General features: G+C 40.5%; 1 protein-coding gene across 1 annotated transcript in view; it reads right to left on the reverse strand.

Moving 5' to 3' along the window:
- Positions 1 to 5,074: 5,074 nt before the first annotated feature.
- LOC108711765 overlaps positions 5,075 to 14,556 on the reverse strand; it is a 79,871-nt gene continuing 70,389 nt past the window's right edge. The window contains exons 5-7 of the mRNA XM_041587364.1: positions 10,339 to 10,446; positions 5,523 to 5,551; positions 5,075 to 5,361 (exon numbers count right to left, since the gene is read on the reverse strand). Of these exons, the coding sequence (XP_041443298.1) occupies positions 5,344 to 5,361; positions 5,523 to 5,551; positions 10,339 to 10,446 (155 nt within the window). The 3' untranslated portion in view covers positions 5,075 to 5,343. The remainder of the gene's footprint in view (positions 5,362 to 5,522; positions 5,552 to 10,338; positions 10,447 to 14,556) is intronic.

Consider the following 14,556-nt stretch of genomic DNA (forward strand, 5'->3'; position numbering starts at 1 on the left):
CTACTCTCCTGTATTAACCCCTGAAACTTCTGCTTGGATTTGATTCCCTGTTGCCGATTTCTGCTTGCCACTGATACTCTCTACCGCATTAACCTCTGAAACTTTGCATGGACTTGATTATTGCTGCCAATCCTGCTTGTCTACCGACTACGCTTCAGCTTAACCCTTGTGGAGCCTGTTCCTGAAAATCTTCTGTCTTCTACTGGGACACCCATCTGGCTCGTGTGTGTTGCTGTGATTGTGACCATTCCTGTTTTTCTGCGCTGGTCTTCACTCCATTGAGTTTACACCTACCGGGGACCAACATTAAGGTGATTACCAAAACCCACGTATGGTTCTACAGTTTCTTGTCGCAGCTGTTTACACCATTAAATCACCCTTTTCCTTTACTCATCTGCAGCCACAAGACTCAACAATGAAAGTACTTCACGAGGTCGGTGTTCCCTCTTAAAGACTTATGGGCTCCCATACCTCACCTTCACTAACCTCCCTCTGTACCTAGTTGAGGGTATGTTGGAGGAGGGGCTGTAAGGTTTGTCTTCCTCAACGCCAGTGGTTCCCTCCTGCTCGGTAAGTCTGACATCCCCATAAGGACCACTGAGGTGTCCATATTACTAGGGGTGTGACTGTCTGTAATGTGTAAGGGTGTCTGAGATTTTCACATCCCTACATACTTTAATTAAAAAATGTGTACAGTTTTTAGAAGAAACCTAACTGTATGCAGTGAAATTCTCCCTTCATTTACTGCTGTGGATAGGAATTGTCAGACGGTCCCTAACTGCTCTGCAGGGAAACAATCATACTTATGAACAGCAGGGGGAGCCCCCGCCTTACTTCCCAGCCATGCAGAACTCAAGCAGCTTTGTTTGTTTCTCTGTAGAGCAGTCAGCGACTGTCTAGAGATTGTACAGGATTTTATTTTTGCCTTTACATCCCCTTTACTGTTTCCAACTCCAGCTGCAGGGACAAAAATCATGGAGCCAGATTTAAACAGATAAACTGGGATTCTATTTGGAGGATTATTTTGATGCAGCCACGGGTTCTGCAGAGATGGAGAAAGTTTGTATTAAACAATACAAAAACAATAAAATCCACATTAGATTACATGACAACACAGGAGCCAGTGCAGTCTGTATATTCTGATTATTAATCAATCCTGCTGTATCGGCTTCTGGCAGATATTATTTGACTTGTGTTGTTTTGATAATATATGACGATCCCTAAGCAGCCCAGATCACACTGAGCATGTGCACAGTCTTGGTCTTGCAAAGATGTATAACAAAGGTACAAGATGGTGACCCCCTGTGGCCAACTTTGAAAGCATAAATTATTTGTTTGATTAGGCTTGTGGTACAGTAAGTTCATGTTTCTGTTTAGTATACATAGCCTTATTCTATTTTAGACTTTACTTCCCCTTTAAGTGTGATAACCAAATTCTCTTACAAATCTGAACTGCTTTTCTTTAGATAGATATATTATTAGTATATTTGTAATATTAGTAGGTTAGTATTAAAATAAGGTATACATACGTTTTAAGACAGGTTTTCACCTCTTAGATTAAATCACTTTTGTGCTGTTTTCTTCTAACTGATTATTTGAGAATTAGACACACTTTTGACAATGGAAGGAGAAGAAATCAATGACATCATAGAGACAGAGAGATTACTATGATGTGCTTCTCTACTATCAACAAGGTGAGAATTATTGCTAATTGGTTGACGAACAATTACATCTCCACAGTCTCATGATTCATAGGCGGGGGGCATATTTAAATGTATATAAATAAATGTATATATACAGGTATGGGATCCAGGCCCGGAACTAGGGGTAGGCAGAGTAGGCACGTGCCTAGGGCGCAAAGCTGGGGGTCGCCTTTGTCGCATACCCCATGTCCAGTCTCCTCACTACCCGTCTTCTTGCACTTCCGCTTCTGTGCGCATGCCAATTGGCACTTCTGCGCATGCTGCCGGCGTCAACTTGCTCATTGCGTTCACTCACTGCGGCCCGGCTCGGATTCCTGCGCGTGAGCAGTTCCAGGCACATGCGCATGTGCAGTCAAGGCAATGCCAGCAAGGGGGTGAAGCAGCCATCTGAGATGCATTGGGCGCCCGGCTGGCTTGGACTGGGCCTGATGGAGCTTTCGAAAGATTCAAGCCCCCCTTGACAGGGTTGAAGCCGTGAGGCCATTCCCGTAGTCATGATCAGCTGAAATGCGGAAGTGCCGAAAACCCGAACAACCGAAGTCCCGAATCGGTGAAAAGACCCGAAGACACAAAAACACCTGAAATTTAATTCCTGAAGGGTGAAAAGAATGAAAGGAGGCGAAGCTGAAGTCCTGAAGTTCAATTCTACTTAACACCAATTTGTGTTTTTATTTTTTAAGTCCCCTGGCCACCAAAGTATTATTTTAATACCCTGCCACCAATGTTTTTTTTAAAAATATTTTTTTAACTTGTAAGGTGGCCCTGATACCAATGTTTTATTTTTAAAAAATATTCTTTGGGCCCCATTTTTTTTTTAACTTACAAGGGGGGTCCTGGCGCCAATGCTTTTTTAAGAAATATTCTTTGGGGCCCCATTTGTTTTAACTTGTAGGGGGGCCCTGACCACCAATTTTTAAAAAACTTTTAAAGGGGCCCTGGCACCACAGTTATAAGGGGGCCCTGACTATTAATAGCTTTTTATAACTTGTGTGTGTAGGGGTTACCTTTTTTAGCACTGATGTCTGTGTGGTCTTTTAACTGTTGTGTGGAGTGGGCGGGATCTGGGGTGGGGCTTGGGGAGAAATTAAAGGCAAAATATTTTTACCCATTTCTTTGGTCATTCTACCACAATATTTCTACTTCTCATTTTTAGTTCCAAGTAAAGACAAATAAGGAAATATGGTGATGAAATGAATTTGAAATGCAAGTCTGGGAACCCACATAAATATCTTAAGCCTTATTTTTGTCTTTTGTCTGTGACTACATTTGTTTTTACCTCATGTCTTAAGCACAATTCAGCAGGAATAGCCCCTAAGTTGACTCATAACTTCTAAATTAAGATCCCATAAAACTATAGAAAAGCATATGTGTGTGTATTTCTCTCTGTCTGCAGTGGCCATTGGCTCAAAGTGAAGCTGTGGCTTAGTTGGTTAAAGTATTTGTGTTGGAAAGAGAAGATTCTGAGTTTGATGCTGAGCAGTGTCTGCTTTCTTTGCTTAAGTCCTGCAGAGGATAGACTTTGCCATAAAGACACGGTTCTACTGAAAACTGGTGGCTCTTTTGCATACAGACATCTGCCCTTGGGAAGTTTATGCCTTCCAACTAAGCAAAAGCAAATGTCTCAAAGTGTAGATCTGTGGCTTATGTTAGTTAGAGGCACTTTTTCATTCTTTCTCCGAATGATGTTCCTTGCACTCTCGGAACATGAGAAAGTAGCTAATCTTGCAGAAGCTTGAATGGAAAGCTTGCAGTTGAAGACTCAGTCGGCATTGTATTGACAGCTAGAAAAGGTAAAATGTTGCATGGTGGCTGGCATTCCTTGGTAACGGAAGCGGAAATAATTGGGTTGTTGATTTGGTTTGCTGCAAATGAGCATTCTCGGCACCTGCCAAACAGCAAGGCTCAAACCTAAACCAAGACTTTGCCATGAACTGGAATGCATAGCTCACAAATGTGCTTCAATTAACATCGACCTTTCATGTGGTTCACATTTCTTTGACTAATGTCTGGAGTTTATCTGCAAGTAAGACCTTGTCAAAAAAACCCTGATGTTGGGGCAATATTCTCCATGTATGCATTTCTCCTTTGTTGCACTGAACACTCATCACACTTGGGTGCTGTTGCTTAGTTGGTTAAAGCGCCTGTCTAGTAAACAGGAGATCCTGAGTTCAAGTCTCAGCAGTGCCTCATCTCTGACTTGCTGTAAACTGCAGCCAAGGTAAGGTGACTTATGTGCTTTTGGTTGCAATATCACTGACTAGCAGCTTTTCAATGGATGATGGTGGGCAAAATAAAAGTGTCCAACCAAAATGACCACTGGACAAAACAAGCAGAAGCTTGCTCATGTGCCAATTCAAAGGCATTGTCAAGGAGTTTCTAGGTGTCCCTTAAGCTGACCTTGAACAAAGACTTCCATTATTGACTTGTAACATGCAGAATTTTCTTAAACCATGGGGAGGTTAGCTGGAGCATGTCTGAGCTTAATACTTGTATGACTATAGAAACATGGCTTTGCTTAAAACGCAAGGCTTTTTTTACAGTAGAAAATGGACTAAGCCATAGGGAAATGTGATCCTATGGGTCCCTACAAACGTATGCCAGTGGTTATAATAGTAATAATAATAATAATAATAATAATAATAATAATAATAAAACCTCATGCAGCAATAATTCAGTCAACAATTATATGACAAAAATACAACACAGTTTTCAGGTAGGAACTAGAATCATACAATATTCAGTTTGGGCAATCAGATATTTGCCAACAATCTACAATCTATGGCAGGGTAGACTGTAAATTAAAATTAAAATTAATTGTAAATTGACAATTAAAATTGTAAATTAAAAATTAAAATTACCATTGGATTGATGCAAAATGGACTTCTGCATATCAGTAATCCAACAGAGTCACAATAAATAAGTGAAGTTATTTCTAGTTATTAGAAGTAATTATATGGTAGGCAGTAGGTCTAAAAGCAAAACAGTTCTCCATTACTGTTTTATAATTGAAAAAAAATGGCATAATATATTATAAGCACAAGGTCTATTTACTTTGGTCAAGCTGAAAAATTTGTTTATGGGGATATCCCAGCACTTTATATATATATATATATATATGTCACATACGATGTTGGACCGGTAGAGTGTCAATCAGTCTGTATTGGGTGCCTTTGATAAAGTGCTAAATAAATTAATTCTTTAGACAATTAGAACAACAATTACATTGGCAATGAAGGAAAATGCCTTCAATTTAAGGGCATGGCAATACTTTTTTATCTTGATAAAGAGACCCAACCACATCCAACTTCAATAAGACTAAAAGTAAAGTTTTAATCCATAAATAATTGCAAAAGGCCACTGGTGTTACTTAGTAAATCCTAGAACTTCTGAAGGGTTTTACAGTATAATTTTATTGAGATTTCAATAGGTTTCATAATCCAGTGCAATGATGTCTCTCCAACATTTTACTGGGGAATCTCCATTAACATTGAGTGAATCAGAGCCTTGTAGGAGCCACATTCTTTTTATTTGTGCTAAGAATAAAGGTGTAGCTTTGTACGAGTTGATTGATCATTAGGAGAAAATAAATCAATGTTTAGCAAATTAAGAAAGAAGAGGGTTGAATGATGCAAGGAGACTTCTACTGGGGAACCCGGGTCTATAAAAGGAAAAATAAAAATAAGTAGAAATAATTAAAAAAAACAAATGAGGCAAAGGCAGGATTGAGAGAGAGAGAGAGAGAGAGAGAGAGAGAGAGAGAGAGAGAGAGAGAGAGAGAGAGTTGTGCATTGTATAGTGAGGAGTAAGTATTTGACTTACTTTCATCTGATAAATAGTATAAATGTCTTCTGTGGAAAAAAGAAATCTTCCATGAGATTCAGTTTAACACTTGTATTGCAGGTATAGTTATTATAAATGTAAATACACAGTAAAAACCAGTAAAACATCAGTTGTACAAAGTGGGGGGGGGGGGATACTCACACACCTACATTAACTTACTATAGATCTTGAGATCACAATAACATTGGATTTTATGCTTGTTCAAGAAATCATCCAATTCACTCGTAAAGGGATACAGTCACGGGAAAACATGTTTTTTTTTTAAAAACACATTAGCTAATAGTTCTGCTCCAGCAGACTTCTGCACTGACATCAGTTTTTCAAAACAGCAACCAGATTTTTTTTTATATTAATTTTGCAATCTGACACGAGAGCTAGACATATTGTCCATTTCCCTGGTATCCCGAGTCATGTGACTTGTGCTCTGATAATTTTCAGTCACTCTTTACTGCTACACTGCAAGTTGGAGTGATATTATCCCCCTCCTTTCCCCTCTCTAGCAGCCTAAAGATTGAACAGTGGGAAGGTAACATTTAATAGCTCTCTGCCACAAGATAAGGGCTCCTTGGTACATATGAGATAGCAATTTGCAATTGGTTTAAATTTTTTATTATTTGTGATTTTTGAGTTATTTAGCTTTTTTTCTTTATTCAGCAGTTCTTGGGTTTGCAACCATGCATTGTTACCCTAGCAACCATGCATTGATTTAAATAAGAGACTAGAATATGAATATGAGAGGGCCTCAAAACAAAGATGAGTAAATAAAAAGTAGCAATTTTTTACAGAACACTTGTTTTTTTTAGATGGGGTTATTAATCTTACTTGGAAGCTGGAAAGAGGCAGAGGCAACAAATTTAAAAAACTAAAGAAAATAAACAATTGAAAAGTTGCTTAGAAATGGCCTTTGTATAACATACTAAAAGTTAACTTAAAGGAAAACTATACCCCCAAAATGAACAGTTTATATCATATTAAGTGGCATATTTAAGAATCTTACCAAACTGGTATATATATTTAAGTAAATATTGCCCCTTTACATCTCTTGCCTTGAGCCATCATTTCGTGATGGTCTGTGTGCTGCCTCAGAGATCAGCTGACCAGAAATACTGCAGCTCTAACTGTAATAGGAATAGATCACCTGACCAGAAATACAACTCTAACTGTAACAGGAAGAGATCACCTGACCAGAAATACTGCAGTTCTAATTGTAACAGGAAGAGATCACCTGACCAGAAATACTGCAGCTCTAACTGTAACAGGAAGAGATCACCTGACCAGAAATACTGCAGCTCTAACTGTAACAGGAAGAGATCACCTGACCAGAAATACTGCAGCTCTAACTGTAACAGGAAGAAGTGTTGAAGCAAAACACAGAACTCTGTCTGTTAATTGGCTCATGTGACCTAAGAAGTATAGTTTGTTTGGTATGTTTGTGTGCACTATGAATCGTACGATCCCAGGGGGCGGCCCTTATTTTTTAAAATGGCAATTTTCTATTTATGATTACCCAATGGCACATACTACTAGAAACGTATATTATTATGAAAATGGTTTATTTAAATGAAGCAGGGTTTTACATATGAGCTGTTTTATGCAATATATTTTTATAGAGACCTACATTGTTTGGGGGGTTATAGTTTTCCTTTAAAGGTAAATCACCCCTTTAAGCTTAAAAGGGGCGGCTCTTGTTCTTTTTTCTTTGCCACTATCTGTTTATCATTTCCTCCCGGGTGATAGTAGGGTAATATTGAAGATAAGAAATGGTTGCATTAGGAAACCCACTGTGAAAAGGGGCCTGTGAATACTGTATAATAACAGAGCAACTTTTATGACTAAAATGTATAGACATAACAATTCATTGGTGTAACACAAGTTCTAAAGCACAAGATGCATCCCAGAATAGAGCATACGGAACACCTTACATTCTGTACTTCAGCCCAGTCAGTTTGGCACTTTTTTCTTTCACTACTTCCTTTCTCCTTATGTCTAGCACTCTACTCTTCCCTTGTGGGAGCAGTGAGATTGTTGTGATGAGATATACACAGTATGAGGCTGAAGCTGGCTGGTATGGGCAGAAGAGGACACTAGTGATGGGTGAATCTGTCCCATTTCGTTATGCCAAAAAATTCGCGAAAAGGCAAAATGCATTGAAGTGGGCATCAAAACATTTTTGATGCACAACAATTTTGGAGCGAGCAATAATTTTTATATGCGTGACTATTTTGTCCAAATGCATTGAAGTCAATGGGCGTCCGCAATTTTGAAGCACGCACGACAATTATTTTTTGTTACAGCGAATCCATGCCTGCCGAATAAATCCACCCATCACCAGAGGACACCAAGAGTCACATCTGAACACTCTCTCTAAAGTTCCCACCATTAATGATGCCTAGAAGAGCAAACTTTACATTCTTTAACTTTAATGGTGATAGTTTTTTAGGAGAGGTAGATTCTGTGAAGTTATATCGAGAGTTGCAAATAACTGGTAACATATTGTAATATATAGTGAATAAAGTACCCCCTCTTGTAAAATATAAGGATATTATAAATTACCGAGGAGTTTCATGACCATATAAAAACACGAGGCCGAAGGCCGAGTGTTTTTATACAGGTCATGGAACTCCGAAGTAACTTATAATATCCTCATATTTTACAACTGGGGGTACTTTATTAATTATAATACACAAATTTTAGTGAGTCATGTGACAGAAATTACATCACTACTCACCGTTTATAACTGATGACATCACTACTCACCGTTTATAAGGATATAATTTACAAGATATTCATGGCTTTTGTGTATTATAAGAAGATAGTGGCTCAAAGTATCGTCATAGTACCCTCACTCATCTGCTCATGATAAAACTTCTAAAATTCACCAATTTTCCTTTCATGACCAAAATTACTGTTCATTCACATCATACTGTGTTGCATTGCTCTCTAACATAGTAACATAGTAAGTTAGGTTGAAAAAAGACACACATCCCTTCTGAAGCCTGTCCAATTTGCCTCAGAGGGGGAAAATTTTTTCCTAATTTCAAGATCGCAATCAGACCAGTCCCTGGATCAACTTGTACTATTAGCTATCTTCCATAACCCTGTATTCCCTCACTTGCTAAACACCATCCAACCCCTTCTTATACCTATCTAATGTATCAGCCTGTACCACTGATTCACTTCCCAGCTCTCCCTGTAACACCCCTTTCCCTCCTCTAATCTCATTGGCTCCCTCCTGTCTGCTGGGAGGAGCTACTGGTGAATAAAGCATCCGACCCTTCCTTATACCTATCTAATGTATCAGCCTGTACCACTGATTCAGGGAGACAATTCCACATCTTCACAGCTCTCACTGTAACAAACCCCTTCCCCAATATTTAGGCGGAACCTCTTTTCTTCTAATCGGAATGGGTGACCTTGTGTCAGCTGGAAAGACCTACTGGTAAATAAATCATTAGAGAGATTATTATATGATCCCCTTATATATTTATACATAGTTATCATATCACCCCTTAAGCGCCTCTTCTCCAGTGTGAACATCCCCAATTTGGCCAGTCTTTCCTCATAGCTAAGATTTTCCCTTTACCAGCTTAGTTGCCCTTCTCTGTACCCTCTCTAATACAATAATGTCCTGTTTGAGTGATGGAGACCAAAACTGTACGGCATATTCTAGATGGGGCCTTACCAGTGCTCTATACAGTGGAAGAATGACCCCCTCCTCCCGTGAATCTCTGGCCCATTTAATACAGTTGAAGACCTTATTTGCCCTTGATGCTGCTGACTGGCATTGCTTGCTACAGACAAGTTTATTATCTACAAGGACTTCAAGGTCTTTTTCCATTATGGATTTGCCTAGTGCAGTCCCATTAAGGGTATGAATAACTTGTATATTTTTACATCCCAGGTGCATGACACCTACTGCATCCCCCCACTGTCCAGCATCTTACTTACCTCAACATATAAAGCAATCAAATTTGTCTGACATGACCTATCCTTTATAAAACCATGCTGATTGCTGCTCATAATGCCATTCACTAGGACACAATTTTGAATATAATGCCTTAATAAGCCTTCAAATATTTTCCACAACAAGTCAAACTTACTGGCATATAATTGCCACGCTGCGATCATAATCCCTTTTTAAATATTGGAATGAAATTATCTTTCTTCCAATCCATAGGTACCATTCAAGATTAAAGCAAATCTGAGAAAATCATAAATAGATGCCAATCTAAAACTGAACTAAGCTCCTGAAGGAAACCCGGGGATGTATGCCATCTGGCCCTGTTGTCTTGTTCACATTAATTTATATTAAAGCTTTATGAACCATTTCCTGAGTCAGCCACTGACTAGATTGTGCTGAACCAACAGTGCAGCTACGAAGTGAGCCTGGGAACTCAGACTGATTGTATACACTGAAGAAAAGAACTGATTTAGCACATTTGCCTTTTGTGTATCTGTTACAATGCTGGTAACATTATTAAAAGCAGCAACACTCTAAACTCGCATCTTTTTATGAGCCATATTTGCTTAATCTTAGCAATACTACAAAAAATAATCAAGTGGATCTCAAGGAAGAGCCAAATTCTGATATTTCTGTCTGTTAAATAAGTCTCCTGTTTGGTTAAAAACTCTTGGCACCTAAACTCTTCTTCTTAAGAACACAAGTGTTGCAGCTCCTCCAACAAATTTGCGGGGGATGTGAGAGGAAGTTGCAAGATAACAATGCTCTGAGCAGCCATGGTTTTTAAAGGAAATTATCCGCCCACTTCTACAGGTTACAAATTTATATACTTACCCCTTATTTTAATAAATCCCAGAATGCCAGTTGGAATCAAAATGCAGATCAGCGCACATCGAACAAATAGAATGATGTAGAGTGTCCACTGGGAAGTGGGTCCATGGACTAGGAGAGCAAATAAATGAGAAACTAATGGTTTTAAAATAATAAAGGTAAAATAACTCCAAAATGATCAGGCAAATCTAATTTTATTTCTTATTATATTACATGCGACACTGAGTTTCTCCTGGAAGCAGATGCTCCCCAAACACTTAAGGCAGTAGCTGGTAGCCAGTCCTTGCTACCCGATAACTTGTCTCTTTCTGGAAACCTGTGCCCAGCAATAAAAGTCCTTGTGCTTTAAACACAACCGGGCTGTGAGAGCCCAGCGGGTACATGCCTGGACATTTGATGTGGTCAAACCTGTAAGGTCTCAGATGTATGACCTAATACATCTTGTCCAAAAGTGGCTATAACCAGAGGAATTAACTCCTGCACTAATAGTGGAAAGAGTGGTCCTGGATCATTTTCTCCATGCTTTACCCGTTCGGCTGCAATGTTTTGCAGGCCAAGCTGATGCAACTGATGCTAACCATATGGTGGCCCTGGTGGAGCGGTTTCTTACCAAAGAGTATTTTCTTCAAAGTTCAACAGCTAAAAGTGCTGGCCCTAAGAGTCAAAAGGCACCGGGTATAGGAAAAGACCTACCAACCACTAAGGGGTGGAAAGAGGCCCCAAAAGGTGGAAATGATTCCATGACCAAGCCAATGAGAGGGCAAAGCCCTAAACCAGACCTGCAAGTTAGGGATAGAGGACAAGTAATTTGTTGGCGCTGTCATGAGCCAGGGCATATGGCAGCCAGTTGCCCACTTACCCTGGAACCCATGGATTGTAGCACTGCACAACCACATTTGTCCTTATTTGCTAAGCCTGTTTGTATTGCCCAACTGGGTGCAGAAGTGGAGCCACAAATGTGTACCGTCAAAGTAGATGGGAAGGAAGTTTCCTGGCCTTCTAGACTCTGGAAGTCTGGTAACTTTGGTTCATGCCAGCCTGGTAGACAAGCAGAAGCTACAGTCATACCAGATGGGAGTTATTTGCATACATGGGGATGTTAAAAACTATCCCGCAGCTTCCCTCTCCTTTGAAATGGCTGGTGGAATTTGCATTCATGAAGTGGGAGTGGTAACAAATTTAATGCATGATGTTATTTTGGGACGTGATTTTCCTGTGTTTTGGGACTTATGGGGTAAAGTAAAAGGGTGCGAGGAGGGAAGTGTGCCTCCAATGTCTATTTCTCCAATATGTCCTGAATCTTTAGAGTCTAATCTTCCCATATGTCCTGAGCCTTTAGAGTGTTTTTCCCCAGGTGAGGCTGTAGGAGTGGTCTCGGATAAAAATTGTAATTTTCCCTTAGAGGTCTTGGTAGGAGAGGATGCCGAGCCTGAACTTGATCTGCCTGATCTACCCATTTCCCGGGATAATTTTGGCACTGCCCAACTAAGGGACCCCACTTTAAGTAAAGCTCAGGAACAAATAAAGTTTGTAAATGGGGTGCCCCAGGAACCAGGTGCTGATAAAATATTTCCTTATTTTGTAATGGAAAATGATTTACTGTATAGAGTAAATGAAGTACGGGGTGAGAGGATAGAGCAACTTATAGTTCCCCAAGCCCATAGACGTACAGTGCTGGATCTGGCACACGCCCATGTGTTAGGGGGACATTTGGGCTATGAGAAAACAAAAGACCGGGTGTTACAAAGATTTTACTGGATTGGGGTACACCGAGAGGTAAAACAATATTGTGATTCCTGTCCCATTTGTCAGTTAACGGCCCCAATGCCACATTTCAAAAGTCCCCTTGTACCCTTGCCTATAATTGAGGTACCTTTTGACAGGATTGCCATGGATCTGGTAGGCCCTCTAGTCAGATCTGCTAGGGGACACCAATATATCCTTGTTGTACTTGATTATGCCATGCGATATCCCGAGGCAATTCCACTAAGGAACGCCTCGTCAAAAAGCATTGCCAAAGAGTTGTTTCTGATGTTTACACGTATGGGGATCCCAGAGGAGATCCTCACTGACCAGGGGACACCCTTTATGTCAAAGGTAACAAAAGAATTGTGTAAGTTACAGAAAATCAGCCAACTGCGTACCTGAGTGTACCACCCCCAAACAGATGGCCTGGTAGAGAGGTTTAACAAAATGTTAAAAGGCATGTTAAAGAGGGTGGTAGCTTCGTATGGTAAGGACTGGGATGCCCTTTTACCTTACGTCATGTTTGCCATACGGGAGGTGCCCCTAGCTTCCACTGGGTTCTCTCCTTTTGAACTGGTGTATGGTAGACACCCAAGGGGTCTCCTGGATATTACTAAGGAGACCTGGGAACAGGAAGCCACTCCCTTTAAGAGTGTAATCGAACATATCAGTCGAATGCAAGACAGAATCGAAAAGGTTATGCATATTGTACAGGAGCATTTACAACAGGCTCAGAAGGCCCAGTCCAGGGTGTATAACCGCTCGGCTAGAGTGAGAACCTTTAATCCGGGGGATAGAGTACTGGTTCTTGTTCCCACAATAGAAAGTAAATTCTTAGCAAAATGGCAAGGTCCTTATGAGATTGTAGAGAAGGTAGGAGAAGTTAATTACAAGGTTCGTCAACCTGGGAAAAGGAAACCCTACCAAGTGTATCATGTAAATTTGATTAAGCCCTGGAAGGACCGCGAGACCCTTGCAGCTGTAACCTTCCCTAGGGAAACAGCAGGTAGTTCGGTTCCAGAGGTAAAAATATCTGAGACCCTGTCACCAAGTCAAACACAAGAGGTAAAAGTTCTTACAAAGAAATAAGGATGTGTTTTCAGAGTTGCCAGGGTGAAACATGGTGATTAACCATGACATTATGACAGAACCTGGGGTAAAAGTAAACTTGAAAACCTAGAGGGTGCCTGAAGCTCGCAGGCAGGTGATCTCAGATAAAGTTAAAAAGATGTTAGAGTTTGGGGTAATAGAAGAGTCATGCAGTGAGTGGTCTAACCCCATTGTCTTAATTCCTAAACCAGATGGCAGTCTCCGTTTTTGTAAAGATTTCAGAAAATTAAATGAAGTCTCTAAATTTGACGCATACCCCATGCCCAGAGTAGATGAGCTGATTGAGAGGTTTGGCCCAGCAAGGTACAGTATATAACCACCCTTGACCTTACAAAGGGTTACTGGCAAGTTCCCTTAGCTAACAGGGCCAAAGAGAAAACTGCTTTGTCTACCCCTAAAGGGTTATTCTAATACAAAGTACTGCCTTTTGGTTTACATGGGGCCCCAGCTACATTTCAAAGGCTGATGGACCGTGTTCTTAAGCCCCATCAGAAATATGCCTCAGCCTATCTTGATGACGTGGTCATCTTTACCACAGATTGGCAAAGTCACTTACCCAGAGTCCAGGCTGTTCTGGATTCAATCAGAGTGGCTGGTTTAACAGCCAACCCAAAAAAATTTGTCCTTGAGTTAGAAGAGGCCCGTTACCTGGGATATGTAATTGGAAGGGGGGTAATTAAGCCCCAGATACACAAAATTGAGGCTATACAAAACTGGCCCCAGCCACTGTCAAAAAAACAACTAAGAGCTTTTTTAGGAATGGTGGGCTACTACAGGAGATTTGTGCCCAATTTTGCCACTATCGCAGCCCCACAGAGTTAACTAGAGGTAGAAAATCTGCCATGGTTACATGGAACCCAGAAGCAGAGACAGCATTCCAAAATCTAAAAACTGTTCTCTGTAAGTTCCCAGTTTTGATTACCCCTGATTTCAACCGTGAATTCATAGTTCAAACAGATACCTCAGATCTGGGACTAGGCGCTGTTTTGTCCCAGGTGATCAGGGGTGAAGAACACCCAGTGGCCTACCTTAGCAGGAAGCTAACATCAGGGGAAAGAAATTATGCCATTGTGGAAAAAGAGTGCCTTGCCATTTAGTGGGCTTTAGAAGCCCTCAGGTCCTATCTCTTAGGGCGCCAGTTCAGGTTAGTGACTGATCCTTTAACGAGGATGGCGCAAAACAAAGAGAAAAATGCCAGGGTAACCAGATGGTTTCTGGCACTACAAAATTTCAAGTTTGTAGTAGAACACAGACCAGGGAGTCAACAGGGAAATGCTGATTCTATCTCTCTAGGGCACACTGTCTGGTGGCCAAGTCTGCTCAAGTTTGAGCAGAGGGGGAGGATATGTAGCATGGTTGGGAAAA

Source organism: Xenopus laevis, chromosome 3L (genome assembly GCF_017654675.1).
Source record: "Xenopus laevis strain J_2021 chromosome 3L, Xenopus_laevis_v10.1, whole genome shotgun sequence".
NCBI lineage: Eukaryota > Metazoa > Chordata > Amphibia > Anura > Pipidae > Xenopus > Xenopus laevis.